We start from the raw sequence: 17030 nt of genomic DNA on the forward strand, positions 1-17030 counted from the left end.
TTCAATTCCTCACAAAAATCAGGAGGCAAAAAAAGGCAATTCGTGTTTTGAGACTTGGAAAAATGCATTCTAATCGCCTATACATATTACCCAACTCAAGGCAGTGTGTGCTCAAACACTATGGGCCATATGTACAAACACATTTTCCCATAGACACAGAATGGGCAAAACTGGTTGCTACATCTGGCCCTATATGTTTGAACTGGGTTTACCGAGTATATCCCGAAATCAATTATTATGCAAAGGAATTTTCAATTTCTCTCTGAACGTGAAATAGCAATGGTGTGGTGAGACCATTCTCCATAAAATAAATAAACGGTGGTACTGGAAGCAAGCCAACCAGCTGGAGGGGGGGGGGGGGGGGGTTGTAGAGAATCAGAACACGGTGTGCAACGTATATCCGGGTGAATGGGGTCAGCCCCGATATAACCAGTTCCACTGGGGCGGCATGAACTGTAACAAGGCTGAGTGTCCCACTCAGTTTTCAGAACCCCTAAGAATCGGACTTCAAACGGATCAACTAATATCGCCTGGAGAAAAGTTACATTGTTTAAAATGAAGGAAAAAACCGCGGTGGAGGCTTTCACGACTACTGCACCGGAGCTGCCACCCCGTTTGCTACAGTAACTACCTTATACAAAAGTCCCTCACATCAAGATTAATTCCGACATGTCAGTCTAGCCTAGTTCCCATCCTCCCCCATACCCGTAGCTATCAAACTTATTAACTGCAATGGCCACAGAAGACTGACTGCCTCCAGACAAATTTACAGATTTAACAATAAAAAGTATCTTCTTGATATACACGACCAAACACGTTTGCGCTTACAAAAAACAAACATTAGCTCCCCCAAAGACATCTGTAGCTTTAAAAAAAAAAAACCATTATGGACTCTCGGTGTATCGTTCAAAGACAGGTGGCTGGGGCAATCAACTGTATAATAAATAGTGAACCAAGTGAGCGTGTGATGCATTAACCACAATGACAAACAATAATTAGCAACTTGGGGGGAAAATTAATAATCAATCTAATAAAATGAGCCATGCGAGTCATGAAGGATGATATGAAAATTAAGTTTTGATTGAGAAACTTTCCGTGAACACGGTGACTGAAGCTGAGGTAACTGCCCTTCAACCCTGAGTCCCATTACAGTCGAGTGGAGCCGTACTAACTTTAAAAAAAAAAATCTCTCCCTTACAAGCACCAACATCTCTCTCCTGGTCGCTCTACAGAGCTATACTGATCTGTGCGTTTTGTCAAGCGCCGACTTTGCACCGTCAATACCATTTCAGTGGGGAGCACTGGATGAGCCAGATACATAAAAAGCGACAGCTCAGCAAACTCTCCCCGCACCCCGCGCCCCTCCTCCTCGCGAGCAGAGTTTGGCTCGGCTTACAGAGTCGACACAGAGACCAGCTGGCACCAGAGACAGGGAAACACTGTAGGCCAACAACATTTTTAAGGGAATGTGGTCCGATAAATAGCCTTAACTGCTTAATTTGGACAATTTGTATTCACCAAAAAAACATACTGTTGATGCTCGGAGTTGAATATATCGACTATGTTCACGCTGCAAAGAAAGGCTGAAGTTCTGTACAGAAAAATAAAATGGGGACTGGGAAGCAGTTTAACACTTCGGAGTAAGTTAGGCATCACAGAAAGCCGAAATTCAAAAATAAATATAATAAACTCTAAAGAATCGGGTAATGGGGGGCGGATGCTTGGACTTCCAGGCGGCACATGAAAAAAAAAGATCGGCATTCGACTATGATTGAAACCTTGTCATATTGAACACACCAGGGGATTTAACAAGTATGCGGTTACGTGGTGCTGGCATTTCAAGATGTTCTATGTTTTGTTTTACACCTTCTTCTTTGACAAATTGATAAGGAGGCCCTCGCTCATGAAGATGCAAGCGCGACAAACAACCTCTCCAACAATCTCAAAACCAGGAGCAATAGTAGACTTATACTTGGGGTCGCAACCCTCCATGGCAGACTTTAAAACAACTCAGCTATTAAAAAATTGTCAGTCCTAAATATGCTTAACGAGGGAATGTCAACTAATTAACTTAAGCGGTTGGTTCTCTTGTAAAGGCAGTTAACCAGAAGTTAGTTTTGGGAAGGTGGTATGAATTTGCGCTAGTTGTCATACAATTCGAGATCCTGATGCTAGGTCGAAGAAATAGCACCTAATCTCAATAACTGAACCAAAAGGTCCACGACCTAGATGTTCTTCCTCACCCACCTTGGTGTTCTGATAGTTCTCCAGCGCCCTGAAAGCAGTCTCGGTGAGCTTGACGTGCAGGACGGTGATACGGTCCTGGCTCAGCCTCCCGCAGGACAGCCCATACCTCCCTTCTTCGCTCAGCGCCGCCATCTTTGATCTCCCCCCGCCTCCGGCCATCCAGCTGAGCCGACGATCATATACTAGTACAACCTAACCCGCTGCACTACGCCGTTCTGTCCAACCTCTCCCGGTGGCTTCAGAGAACCTCCACGCCACAGATTGGTCGACCCAGCAAGCCCCACCCCCACGCTGTCGTGCGCCTTCTGATTGGACGAAAACACTGCACAGCTGCCAAGAGGTTGGACCTTAGTGGTACTTTTTGCCCAGCCTTGGTTTCATTTAAAAAACCGGGGACGCGACGTCTACGGAGAGGTGACGTCTGAGACGACGTTTAATTAATCATTTTTGACGTCAGTGGTGACGATTGGATACGCCTGCGCTGGTCAACATGCAGATGAGCCGTGCTCAACGTACTCGAGAGCAGTGGCAGTCAGGCAGCTCTGCTCGTGGAACGAACAAGGGGCGGGACTCGGTAATCCAGTGGCACTGGGCGAGACACCAGCTCCTTATTTAAAGTGGCAGCGTCAGCGAGAAGCATAGTCGCGACAGCGATTGGGGTGGCTATGTACAGCACACTCTCATCTGCCTTTTCCTTTAACAGTACGTCACTGACAGCGTAAACGTCTGAATGTAAGACGAGATTGACCGTGTCGTGTCATTTGCTAAACCACAAAATCTATACCTATTGCTTTTACTTGTAAAGCTTGGCGAATACCATACTAAATCACCCACATGAGAGGTGTAAGGTATGAATTCCGTTTTAGTCCAACTTATGTTCTCGTTTTTTCGCGTGGAGTAAAATGTAGATTTAGTTTCTGGAATTAATATATATACCGTATGTTTCAAGAGGGAAATGTGTGCTATTTCACGGACTTAAAAATACACACTTTCTCTACAAAATATTACGTACATTCTATTTTGACAACATGAAAGCGTGTCGTCGTTTTCTTTACAATATAATAAGTATAGTCCATTGACTTGTGTATGGAATGTACATGTCATTTCTAATGGAACCAGAAACATGTATCGTCAGTTAAGGTGGTCACACGTTTTTGGACATAAACTTGGGCACGTTATAGTTTGGATTTCCGGAATAAACCCCGTATTTCATTCTTTATTGAGACTAGCAAAAAGGTTTGAACATTTATTCGCTGCTTGACTTGAGCGTTTAAAGTGAATACTTTTTATGTTGCACGATGGGAACGAAAAGCGTAAAGCATTGCCGCTCCGACCATAGTGTGCAGGCGTTTGCTGGTTCATTTTATGCTTTGATACATCAGGGACGGAGATTTCTTGAAAAAGTAAAACATAATTGTGGGTGATAACTGGTTATCCATGTTTGTTTCTCTTGCTAAATGCAGTAAGCCAAAAAAGTATAATAGCTCCCACAACAATTCATCCTCCCTTCAGTGACACTTGGCAGTGCCAGTTTAAACCACAGTTTACTGTTTTTCTTAGTGGAAGAACCTCCTGATCCGCGAAAGGTGGGGGTGGCTGCTTTGTTTTAGTGGAACAACGGCTGTAGCTGCTTACTGGAAGTGAGCACGATGCAGTGCTGTACCAGCCAGGTGCATGTCGATTTGTTTCCTTAGGAGTCACTTCTGGCTCGAATTTTTGAAAAATATGTTAGTGGTTTACTGCTCAGTGTTGCTGCTCTGTTACAGCTGGCAGCCTGAACTCTGTTCTGAGCTGTTGCTGGAGTGGGGGAGGCGGATGATCCGTATGCTGAGCAAGAAGAGGTGAGTCTCGGGTTTCAAGTGGTTAATTATACTTTGCTCTCCACAGCTCTACCAGAAGGTCCTTGTTTTCTTTTGCCTTTTACAGCCTTGAAGTTAGGGCTGATGTTTTGTCCAATAGCTGCTAATGACGAGTATACACGCGCAGCCTTTACAGGTTAAAGTACATGCACCAGGACAATCTATAATGCGCTGAAAGTCTAAGCAGAATGTATTTTTACCACCACAATAGGTCAAATGGGAACACATTGTACGACATCAAAATGTTGGAGAGAGGGCGATGTCACATACAAAACACATCGCAACTGCACACTATGAGTTTTTTTTTTTTTTAAACAGCGATGCTTGGCATGTATTAAGGTGGGTGGTATGTTTAAAAGTTCATTTAAAGGAAACCTGCTACTCCCTCACAGGCTTAACTCAAATGGCCGGCACACACAAATATCTGTCTCTCTTTGCAATCAAGCCTGGAAATGTGGGCGTTCAGACGTCAGCCTCAAGCACCATGCTGGTAGAAGGGGTTATTTATCTTTGGTAGGTCAAAGTTTGGAAAAATATATCTGAGAAATTGAATTTAATTGATTATACTGTTAAGAACATGTTTATTTATTAGTCTTCATCACCACAGTAGTCACTAGATGAGCAATATAGCTCCTTGCACAGAAACTTAAAAGCAACTAAAAATAATGTTCTTCTTCCCTTCTCTCCCCAAGATGCCCCGTCCATAACTTTGTGAATGAATAGCCTTTGTCCGTGAAAGCGGACCCATTGATGGAAGGTTTGCCGTAACAGGGGGCTATCATATCTGAAGATCCATCCCAATCAGATATTGTGGATATGAGAGTAGAAACAGCACTGTGATGCTCAGGTGCCCCAACTAATTTTGCCATCAGGGCTGCCACCTATTCTTCTTATGCAATTCAGTCCCCGCTAAAGGATTTCCAGGTGTTAGCAGAACTGATGGAGGTGGGGGCAGACACCACCCAATTCTCGCCATAATGAAACAGCAGACAAAGAATGTTACCAGATATATCTAATAATAATAATACATTAAAAGCAACAGCTTCAACCTCGGGTTCTTTAATCCAGGTCAAGAGCCAACTTTGGTTGATAACCTGGAAAGCAGATGCCATACAAAGGTAGGTGCTCATGAAGATCCATTTTGCTGGAACAAAGCTTTATAGAGCTCTCAAAGAAATGATTGAAAGCACCACTGGGGCCATGAAACGTCTTAACTCCAACAAAAGCTGCAAGTAGTATGTTTTTGTTTTTTAATAAAATGCCTTTCTGACCAGTGTTTAAGGGCATGTTTAATCAGCCCGTTAGAGGTTGGGAACTTGGGGAGCAAGGATCCCTTCCTCAGACAAGATCGGGTTGCAGCAACCTACTGTCTTATCCCAGTCAAATTCCTGACTATTCAACAAGGACATTCTGGTAGGGAGTCGAAGATTCATTTATTGACCTCCTGGAAAACATTGATTTCAGACCAATGGGCCCCCAAAGTAGTAGAGGACGGCTACAATATTGTTTTTGAATATATTCTGCCCAAGTGTTTTCAACAGGCTCCACTGCCAAGAGATCGATTGAAAAGAAAGTCTCCCCCATGGTATTGAAGACCTGCTTTAGAAACACGCCATAATTCTGGTAATCCTCTCCAAAGGGATCAATGAGTGTATTTAGTTCTGTTCTCTGTTAGAAAGGACCCTGGGGACTTGAGGCCAGTGCTCGACCCTAAGAATATCAATTCATGTAAAGTTCAAAATGATACAATTGCAGGAGATTCTGCTGGGGATGTTCTGGCATTGCTAAACATATTAGATGCATACCTACACATTCCAGTGCATCATAGCTCCCAGATGTTCCTCAGGTTCTGTATGAAAAATCTTCATTACCGTTTGCAGGTACTAACATTTCGGATTTTTTCTTCACCTAGATTAATTACTAAGGTGTTTGCACCTTTGGTGGGAGCTGCTCATACAAGAGGAATTCATATATTTCCTTATTTGGATGACTGGCTAATTTCTACTTCTTCCTTTTTTAAGGCTATCGTACACATCCAGGAAGTGTAAAGATTTTTCAGAATCATGGACTTATACTGAACACCAAGAAGCAATATCTGACAACCTGATCTTCATAAGGGACATTTCAACATGGAAATGACCCCTATCCATTTTCCTACCAGTAGAAAGAAGGGAGACTTTAAAGAAGGACATTGTAGATTTTTCTTTTAGACAAGATGTTCCTACGGTATCCCATAGTTAAATGGCAGCATCAATCAATGTGCTTCCTTAGACCCGCCTTCATATGTATCCCGTAATCATTTACTAAGCCATTGGTAGACATGCTCACAAGAGTACAGTCATGAAGTTCCTGCCTCAGAGAAGGTTGAGAGATCTTTGGATTTGTAGTTAATGGAGTATAGTCTGTCCAGAGGTCGTTATTTTCTTATAGTTCCAACAAGCGTAGTGACTGCTGATGCCAGCAAGCTGGAGTTGGCTGCCACCTTTAAAGCCTGGTCTAAGCAAGGGAAATTGAATCAGCTTCCTGCCTCTAGTGCTTTGAACTTCAGGGCGCTCAAATCTGTCCACCTATCACTGCAGGAATTTGTCCCCATTTGTTAGGTCACTATGCCCAAATAAGAACAGACAACCGAGTAGGGACAGGTTATTTGAATCATCAAGGAGGTGGCAGAGCCCAGTCCCTGTAGTTATTGGCACAGAAAATGTGTACATGGGCAGAGTCAAACTGCAAATCTCTGAAAGCGGTTTATCTCCCAGGGAGGGAGAACTGGGCAGTGGACAACCTGAGCCAAGTCTTTCCTTTAGTTAATGCAATGTCTTTGCAGAGGGATGTGTTACAGAGGTTGCAGAAAAGGTTTGGGTATCGCTCTCTTTGCCACCAAAGACAATGTACTTCTCTCACACCCCTGCACAATTATTCCAGGTGCTGAGACGTGGAAGTTGGATGCAATGTCATTCATATGGCAGGTGGATCTGGCCTACGCGTTTCCTCCTAGTCTGGTGATCCCCAGGGTTCTTTAAAAGATCAGAGCGGGCAGAGCTTTAGTCATTCTATTAGTTCCGGGTTGGGAGACACACCCTGGTATCCACTCTTTTTGGAGATGGTAATTCAATCCCACTGGGTGATACTGATTAAGCTGTACCCCCTCGTAGGAACGTCCAACCCCCATCTTGTTGTTACAGAAATTACACCTTCAGGCGTGGCTCTTCGGAGAGTAAAAGTTTTACCCGAAGAATGCTCAGTAGAGGTCATAGAATTTATCCAAAATTCCAGCTGTCCTACCCTAAAGTCCTATTCCAGGCATTGGAATTCCTTTATGAAATAGTGCAAGGAAAGAGGATATGAATCTTTATTTGTATAGCCTGTCAAGAATCTAGATTTGTTTTTGTATTATACAGATTCATGTTGGATCTGGCTCTTATTACTCTTTGAGCCCAGTGGGTGGGACTTAAGACCTTTGGAAGTGCTCATTTGGATCATCTAGATCTGTTAATGTCTAGACATATGAAGAGTTCTTTTCTGAAGTGACCAAGGGAGTTATATCCTTCTCCATCTTGGAACCATCGCTTAGTATTGAGGGCCCTTCAGCTTCCACCCTTTGAGCCTTTGGAGAAGGTGAATATCAAGTTTCTGACTCTCCAGGTAGTGTTTTGTGGTGGCTGTAGCAAAGTGCCCTTTTGTTTGGTCACCCCTACATTTTATGCCCCAGTGCTGATGGTTATGACTTTGACAATGCACTGGAGCCTGCTAACCAGGCCCCAGTGCTAGTACAATCTCTCTAAATATGATGACTGTGAATTGGTATCCCCAATTGGCAAGGACTTTAACCCCCTTATCAGTCCCTGTGAATGATACCAGTGTTACCCAAGACATGGGAGTTAAAGGGGTCACCATGTCCTGCAGCACTATTTGTGCCACCCTGAGTGACCCAAGTAAACTTGTGACAGCAGGCCTTCCAGTGCAGACTGCAGGAACAGTACATACTGCTTCAACTCAACTTTGCCCTCACCATGTGTGTCAAAGTCATGGCACTGCTTTTAATAAATTCCAGTAAACCCTAAGAAATGCCTCCTGAGCCCGGGAGGCAGGGTGCATTATAATAAAGGTGTGGATGTATAACTGCAAGCTTTTATGTCCCTATAGTGGCCTTTCCATTAAAGTCTACTACAAGTGGTCAGCGTGCCATAGGCTAATGTGGGCTGGCACTTGGGCATTTCAAGGTCGCCCGCTCCATTATGGCCCTGGTTGGTATCAAACAATTTATCTAATTAATCCTGACTTGAACCCAAAGTCTGATTTAATGTGACATGCACCCAGGTGACTGCCTTAGAGGTTGCCCACCTGGTTGCCCCCACATTTCCTCTGCCCCAGCTGACAGCCTGCAGCTGCTGCCATCAAAACCAAAATCCCCTCCCCCCGACCACAAGCTGTGACCATACCTAGGAGTCAGAAACAAAGGCCTTTCTGGGCGGGAGGTGTCCCCTCCCTCCCTGGTAGGATGGTTAGTGAAGTGGCACCTCAAGGCGGTGAGCCTCCAAGCATACACCGCCTCTGATATGCCAGTAGGCTGTCCCACAGAGGAGGACAAATCTGTCGCCTTGCCCCCATGCACATTTGCACCCAGACAGGATGGAAAATTAATAAGTCAGGAGACATACATCTCCAGAAGGCTAACCAAACCTCTAGGGTGGTCTGGGCTACCTCATCTGTATAGCTGAGAATGGTTTCTACCATTTTGAAAAGTGGCAACATAGAGTGTTCTGTGTGGAAAAGGTGACGCACCCAATCCGGATGTAGTCACCTCAGGGGTGGATTAACCACTGTGGCTAGTAGCTCATTGACCACTTGCACCCACACCCATAACACCCCTAAATCCAGGATTTAAGGAGCACCCCTGGCATCAGAACCGGAAGATCTGATTCGACTTACACCCAAGTATAAAGAAGAGACCAGAGTCTGCAAATTCAGGATCTGCACAAAGGAAAGGCACACAACTCTGGACCTGTGGCAACCACCCTGCAACAACACTACTGCGATTTGTGGTGGACTAGAGATTCCAAAGGAAAGAGGAACTTCTATTAACACCAAATGCAACTTCAGAATTCCCTTGGATTATAGATACTACTCCTTTGCAGTCCGCAGGAACCAGCAAACTCCCAAAACAAATGAATCATTGGCCTTCAGGCCCACAGAAGGATCACCCAAAAGTAAATTGTCTAGCGCATTGTGGGAAATGTAGTCCTGACCTTGAGCAAGTTTGAGTCCGCCACTATTTTTCCCCCGACTCGGGGACATTGAAGCCCCCGCACATTGTTTGCCACTTCCAAGACTTGTTGGTGGCCAGCCAGACTATCATCTCCTTTGTTTCACACTGCACTTCGAGGGAACTCTGCTCCATCTTCATCCACCCATCTCACTGGCTCCATTGTCAAGCTTTTGCATTTGTTTTCTCTCTAGCACCAGCTAAGTGGTTAATCTAGCACCCGCAGCTACTGGGTTCAGCACCAAGGACAGTCAGGACCACTCTGCATGTGGGTAATACAAGCCAGGTAAAGTTGTACTGCCTGGTGAACTTTGGTCCAGGGACCTACATCAACATAACCTCCGATGGGTTCCCTTGGACTTGACCTGCGAGTGACCGAGTGTCAAAAATGTGTTTGTCTAGCAAATGCGGCTCATGTTTTCGGCTACAGGAACACCCAGGACATCTCTGCACCCGGGCCCTACGAGGCAGGTAAAATTGTACTGACTGCTGAACCATGGTCCTGAGACCCGCATCACCTTAACCCGCAGAGTTTTCAATAGTGTAAGTTTCTCTAGAGGAGTTAAAGGACTGCAACGTCACTTGTCTGAGAGCTGCAAGTGGCATATTGGTATTTTATTTTTTTCCAGATATTTTTTATAGGCCTGTTTACAAATGTCCTCATAATTAACCCTCTGCTTCCTTTCACATCTTTTGCAGTCTTTTTTTTCTGTTTTCTTTAACTCCGGTGAGAACCATTGGGTTTTATCCCGCAGCTGTGGTTTCCTGCTGATTTTTCAAGGAGATTAATCCATCTAAAGTTGTGCTAACCCATTTCTTAAATACTACATATGTCGTAGAGACATCTCTATCTAGATCTAAATTCGGTGCTGAATTGCTTAAGGCCAATTCCCAGCTGGCAGCGTGCAAAACTTCTCCAACTGGATCTCCTCAGCTGCTGACACTATCGCCCGCCGAAGATAACCACCAGCAGCAATCCTACCAAGCAAGCCAAATGGTTCACCCCAGAACTTCTGACCCTCAAACAACATTGCTGGAAACTAGAAAGACACTGGTGTTCTAATAAGACCACGACTCCTTCAGGGCCGCCCTCAAAAGATACCACCACCAACTCAGGGAGACCAAGAAAGAAGCACTCATCTCCCTCATCAAGGCAAACAGCAACCATGCTAGAGAACTCTTCAGCATCCTCTGAGAATCCTCCTGGCCCACCAACTCAGAAAACACAATTAACCTCCCCCAAGCACTCTGTGACACGCTATCAGACTACTTTCATCATAAGATCACCGGCATCTACAGCAACTTCTATCCCCAATCCACTGACCATGACCACCTCTGCACCCCACCCCCCCATAAGATCACTGAATGTAAGCAGCAGCCCATCGAAGACACCATCTCCATCATGGCTTTCATACACTCTGGATCCCCGCGGGCCCCTGCCCGCACCGCTTCTACACGCTAAAAGGAGAAACAATCTGAGCCATCCTCACAGAACACCTCAACACCTCTTTCGCCACAGCCACTGTCCCTGCCGCTTGGAAGCACGCCGAAGTCAAACCCTCCTGAAGAAACCCTCAGCCGACCCCAGCAAGCTAAAAAAAACTACCACCCCATCTCGCTCCTCCACTTCCCTGCCACAGTCTTGGAAAAGGCCATCAACCAGCAGCTCACGGACTACCTCAAACACAACACGCTCAACCAGTCCCAATCCGGCTTCCATCCCAGTCACAGCACAGAAACCGCCTTGACCTCAGCTACTGGTGATATTAGGAGCCTCCTCGACTTATCTAGTGGCAACAGCGGCCCTCATCCTCCTCGACTTATCTGCAGCCTTCGACACCACCTTCCACAACACTCTCATCACCAGACTCCACAGCATTGGCATCCAAGACAACGCACGCAACTGGATCTCCTCTTTCCTTTCTGGCCAAACACAGAGTACTATTTAACAAAGTGAAATCAGGATCCCTGCTTAATCCAATTCCTCCCCCCCCACCCATTCTGTCTCAAGTGGCAGATCACATATTCTCGCCCACCTAGAAATGTTAAATCTTTCCTTGTTAAATGGAACAGTACCACATGCATGGAAACGTTACTGAAAAATAATATTCTGAACCCTCTCTGGCTAGGGAACTATAGACCCATCTTGTTGCTCCCTTGGATGGCCAAGGTACTGGAGAAGCATGTTGACCAGTGTTAGACGTGGCATCCTTGGCGGGGTTTCCCCTGACATTTTGCCTTCTGACATCCTATTTTGCTGATTTCATTTTTGCTGGCTCTAGGACTCTGTGCACTTTACCACTGCTGACCAGGGTTAAGGTGCATGTGTTCTAGCCCTAAAACATGGTAACATTGGCTTATCCACAATTGGCATATTTATTTACATACAAGTCCCTAGTAAAGTGCACTACCCGTGCCTAGGGTGAAATGCTTCTAGTGGGCTTGTAGCACTGATTGTGTCACCTACTGCAATAGCCCTTCAAACATGCCTCAGGCCTGCCATTACAGAGCCTGTGTATACAGTTTTAGACAACCCTCTTGCCAGACCCTAACCTTCCTTTTTAATACATAATAAGTCACCCCCAAGGCAGGCCCTGGGCAGCCCCCAGGGTAGGGTGCACTGTATTTACAAAGTTGGACATGTACTTTTTAAGTTTCAATGTCCAGGTAGTGCAAAACTCTTAAATGCTTTTGTTCACTTGCAAGGCCTATCCCTCCCATAGGTTAACATTGGTATTGCTTATTACATTTTACAAATCTGGTGTCTCTGGAATCAAATTTTAAAATCACAGCTTATGTTAAAGTCAGATTTTAAATAATTGTTATTCTAAAAATACCACTTTTAGGAAGTTGACACTTTCTTACTTTAAATTATCTAGTGCCTTCTGCCTGTCTCTGAATACAGGTCTAGGGTGGGTGACAGCTGGGCTACGTGCATTCCCTCTAGACAGCCACACACAGGGAAATTAGGTATGCCTCATGGGCCATCCACATCCTCATGGGCCATTGCCATCTTGATGGGTCATCCTGGGCAGGATGGGAAGGAGTAGCTGACACTTGTACCTGAATGGGCTGTGAATGTCCCTACACAAAGAGCTGCATACCCCCTGTAGTGAGTCTGGAGCCAGGGCAGGGAGTTTGTGCCCTTAAGACATCTCTTTGAAGACTCCCCCACCCTCCACTTCAAAGCCACAACTGGGTATAAGTACTGTACCTCTGACCTTACCAAATAAGTACACTTCTGGACTTGAGGAAATTCTGCCAGGAAGGACGGCTGTGTTGCTGAAGGGACTGTCACTCTACTGGACTTTGCTGGACTCCTGCTTTACTGTGCATACCCTGCTGCCCTTCTTGCCTGGGAGTGAGAAGGAATGGAACTGCATCTCTACATCCCCCAGAACCAAAGTGATTCCAAGGGCTTTCTATCTTGCCTTCTGTTCCAAAGTCTCAAAGACATCAAAGGCATCACTCAACTCTGCTTCTGGACTCTGCCAACTGTGAGTCTTACCTTGCCAAGTGGTGCCAATCCAATCCTTAGCCCTTGGAAGTGAGTTCTGTACCGGTCTCTACAGAAATCACGCATTGCAGTCACTGCGCCGATTGAAACCTCCTCTTCTCACCACTGACTCATCACTGCTGCAGCTGAGGACGAAGACATCACAGCACCAACTGCATGTAACCAGTGCATCATCCTCAGTCTCTATCCATTGCAAGTTGCGCATTTTCTTCATCGTAAAGGGTTTGCTGCTGCACTGCTGCTCAAGGACATCACATCGATGACTGTGCAGCCTGACGACGACGCATCCCGTAGTGCAGAGCTCAGAACAAACGCATCACCTTTGCATCATTCCCTTTGCTTCCCGCATCGGATCTTTGACATTTTCGCAACCCTCCACCCAAGTTATTTTTTCGTAGGTACAGAGGTGGTCCCTGTGGCCGGCACATGCTCAATCACAGTTGGGCTGAACTTTTGGATTTACCCTGGTCTAGTGCGACCAAGCAGCTCCGGTTGGCACTTTAAGCTTTTATGCACTATATTTGCAAATATTCTTTAAAAATTCATATCACAACTTCTACGTATTGGATTGTTGTCGTTTTGGTCTTGTTTTGTTCAATAAATAAAGCTCTATTTTTCTAATCTTGTGTGGATTATTTTGGTTTTTTTTTCATTACTTTACTGTTTTAAGTGTTGCACAGATACCTTACACATTGCCTCCTAAGTTAAGCCTGCCTGCTCTGGTGCACGCTACCAGAGGGTGAGCACAAGTTAATTTATGGTGTGTATCTAACTTACTCCGACCACAATTGTGGTTCCTGCCTGGACAGGGTGCATACCTCTGCCAATCAGAAACCCAATTTCTAACAACCAGCTTCTGTCTGGGTTCACAGAAGCAAATAATGTCCTTTATTGGACCCAGATGGGGTTTTGACTAAAGAAGAGCACGAAAACCGCTAGGAGTAGTGGAGGAGCCCAATATGTTATTAGATCGTGGAAGTATGGCTGCCATTCTACTCCTTGATCTTACTGCAACATTTTACACTGTCAGTCATGGAACTCTCATTGAAATAATTAGCAGTGCAGGAGTTACAGGAACTGCCTTGAAATGGCTTACCTCCTTCTTTTTTTTTTTTTCTTTTTTTTTTTAATGACAGGACCTTCAAGGAAATGGTGAATCCTGCTTTTCGGACACCTTTTCATTGAAGTCTGGAGTGCTGCAGGGCTCCCCACTGAGCCAGTTGTTCTTCAATTTGTACATGGGCCCTGAGGCAGAAATTGTGTTCTCTTTCAGGATATCAATTGTATCATATACTGACAACACACAACTGGTGTTTTTTTTTGTCCCTGAGCACAGGCTCCAACCTCCATTTTTGGGGCCTTGTATGGAGAAGGTAGCAAGCCAAATGGCCAGTTCCTGCCTTAAGCTTAATGGTGACAAAACTGAACCCCTAACTTCCATCCGTTGTTAGGCTAGCCTGATTGCTTAGCTGCATCTCCCACCCCCAAAATGGTTATAAAAAGTTTGGGGGTATGATTGGATAGTTCCCCGTCAATGGATGCCCAGGCAACAAAACTATCGGCCAGCTTCTATGACCTTCTTAGAATGTTGCAGAAAATCCTACACTTGCTCCCCCTTCATTCTAGAAGGCTCGCCGTACAGGTATTAATCTCTTGTCTGGGTTACGGTAACCCGCTCTACCTGGGAGCTCCCAAAATTGTAACTAAGAGCCTGCAAGTTATGCAGAACGCGGCAGCCCGCCTTCTGCTCAATATCCCACAACATCAGTCAGCTTGGCAGGCCTTGGTCACTCTTTATTGGCTTTCTGTTGACCAGAGGGTGATATTTAAAGCCCTTTGTATAGCACACAGGGCACTTCAAGCACAGAGCTCCCTCTACTATGACCTCTGATTTCACCATACTGCCACGGCAAAACCCTTAGATCAACCAAGCCTTGACTGGCTAAGGTTCCCCCTATCCAGAGAGCGAGAAGTGGAGGGCGTTCCTTTACCTACAATACAGTCAAACTGTGGAATTCTCTGTCCCATAGAGTGTGGCTCATTGATAATGAACTGCTATTTAGGAAGCACCTCAAAACCTGGCTGTTTGGTAATTAGCCTCTCTTCGGCTGCCTTTGATGTTACCCATTGTCAGTCTATGTAGCAGATATTGGCACTGGGATGTCCCGGGTAGCCCTTCACTTTACAAATTTGAATAAAAGAGAATAGAATTATTAAAAGCCCTCTCTAATGGTAGTCAGATTTTAGATCACAGTTCTGAACATACTGTGTTTAGAAATGTAGCATTTATTTTCCTAACCTTTTCTTGTGTATTGCTCCCTGACGGTGAGACAATTGCATTCTAGGTGTTGGCAGGGTGGACTATTCTAACTCAACAAGAGTGAGGAGCCTTCACTTCCTACACTTTCAAAGCACAAAGGCTCTGTCTGAACACACTCACAAAGGATTTGTCACCAGTCTTTTGTCTCTCAAGATATAGCCCGACACACCAAAGGGGAGGTAACCTCCAGAACCATCTCCTACTTTAAAGTGGGCACCAGGCATAAATATTGGATCCTTAAACCCACCTCTTCAGCACACATCTGGACCTGTGGAAGACTCTAAATAAGGACTCCCTTAACTATAGTTTACAAGGCGTTTCATCACGCGGGAACATAATTTCTCTTGGATCATTTTGTGCCTTATTCTCCACACAGAGTTAAGATCTGCTAATAACACATTACTAAGGATCCCAAAATGTAGATTACAAACCAGAGGTGGCAGATTTATATCTGTTTTGGAGCAAGAGCTTGGAACAACCTTCTGCGTATTGCTAAACTAGCTCTCAACATTGTCGTTTTAGAAAACTCCTGAAACCCTGGCTTTTTCTCCAGCTCTGGTGGATGTTTTTACCCTCCTTTTTTTTTTTCTTCTTCATTTTCAGTTATGGTTGGACACGTTTCCATTCATTCTCTCATTTTATCGCTGAGATATCCCTTGAGGTGATTGTTTGCAATTTACAAATGACATTCATTCATTCATTTGCATTCATTCATATTTTCCCATTCTTTACCGGTATACTCTTTTTCCCCCCTGTATCAACAACCTTTCCCCTTATAGGCCTTTAGTGCATTAAATTAATTGCACTTATTCCCATGCTGTTTTTAGTATTTAGGGCTCTGGCCAGCATGGGTTGCCCTCATTTACAATTGTCCCTCACTGTTCAGTGACAGCAGTAATTTCCTCCTTATATTTGTTTTCATTTCTAAGGTGGATGGGGTTTGTTTTTACTCATCCTTCTGTTTTCAGGCAGCATGTAACACTGAGTCCATCTTAAATTTCCCCTGAAGACAACAACTTATAACTAGTTGGGCACTTTACTCTCAGGTGACCCAGACAGTGGCACAGAGATTCAGATGTGTAATCCCTTGTTATAGAATTTAAGAAAGCATTTAGTGGTACAATTCCACTGTGAAATGTTTTGGTTCCTTCAAGATCCAGACTGTCCTGGTACCTCACCTGGCTGTGGATGCTTGATTTTGGTGATTATACTAAATACAACTAACACATTGGGCTGATAGACTAGCAACAAACATCTTTATAATGTTTCATTGCTCTGTCCTTCAACTCATTATGAACATGCACCTCAGTTTTACTTCACGGTCTCTTACTGTGTGATCACCTGAGCACTTAGCACATTGGCTACAAAACACCTTATTTATGATTTTATTCACAATTATATCGCTATAACATTTCAAATCAAAAAGTTGGTTCCTGAAGTAATGTCAATTTTGCCACAGCTGTAGCCTTCTTTTCCTCCACTGATGAAGATTGTGGCAGTTCTCCACAGTAAACATATGCATTTGACTTTTCTCAACCAGAACACTAATCATTTTGACCAGTGTGTTCTTCGAGCTGTCTGCCAACTCTCGGCACCAAACAGGCAAACCACAGAAACATATACTCTTAGGGTTTAGCACCTCACAAAGTGTTGAACATGTAAATGAATGACATACCACATACAACTATCTATATATTCACATCCCACATCGAAAGCTGGCACGCTTTTCATATATGGTTATCTCCTTGCAGGTTGATAGCTCTCAAAGAGATATTTTAAAAGAAAGACATGCCTTGGTTTGCTGCCATCTACTTTTCTTTTTAT

General features: G+C 44.6%; 1 protein-coding gene and 1 long non-coding RNA gene across 3 annotated transcripts in view; one reads left to right on the plus strand and one right to left on the minus strand.

Moving 5' to 3' along the window:
- Positions 1 to 2507, minus strand: part of ELL2 (elongation factor for RNA polymerase II 2) — a 238435-nt gene extending 235928 nt beyond the window's left edge. The window contains exon 1 of the mRNA XM_069225710.1: positions 2248 to 2507. Coding sequence (XP_069081811.1) covers positions 2248 to 2406 — 159 coding nt within the window. The 5' untranslated portion in view covers positions 2407 to 2507. The remainder of the gene's footprint in view (positions 1 to 2247) is intronic.
- Positions 2508 to 2651: 144 nt separating this feature from the next.
- Positions 2652 to 17030, plus strand: part of LOC138285585 (uncharacterized) — a 31187-nt gene continuing 16808 nt past the window's right edge. The window contains exon 1 of one of the 2 annotated variants that reach the window (XR_011201616.1): positions 2652 to 3095. This is a non-coding gene — a long non-coding RNA (uncharacterized lncRNA). Of the gene's footprint in view, positions 3096 to 3882; positions 4089 to 17030 lie in introns of those variants that run through there. The other variant, XR_011201617.1, reaches the window with a different exon arrangement.

This window comes from Pleurodeles waltl, chromosome 1_1, assembly GCF_031143425.1.
Source record: "Pleurodeles waltl isolate 20211129_DDA chromosome 1_1, aPleWal1.hap1.20221129, whole genome shotgun sequence".
Taxonomy (NCBI): domain Eukaryota; kingdom Metazoa; phylum Chordata; class Amphibia; order Caudata; family Salamandridae; genus Pleurodeles; species Pleurodeles waltl.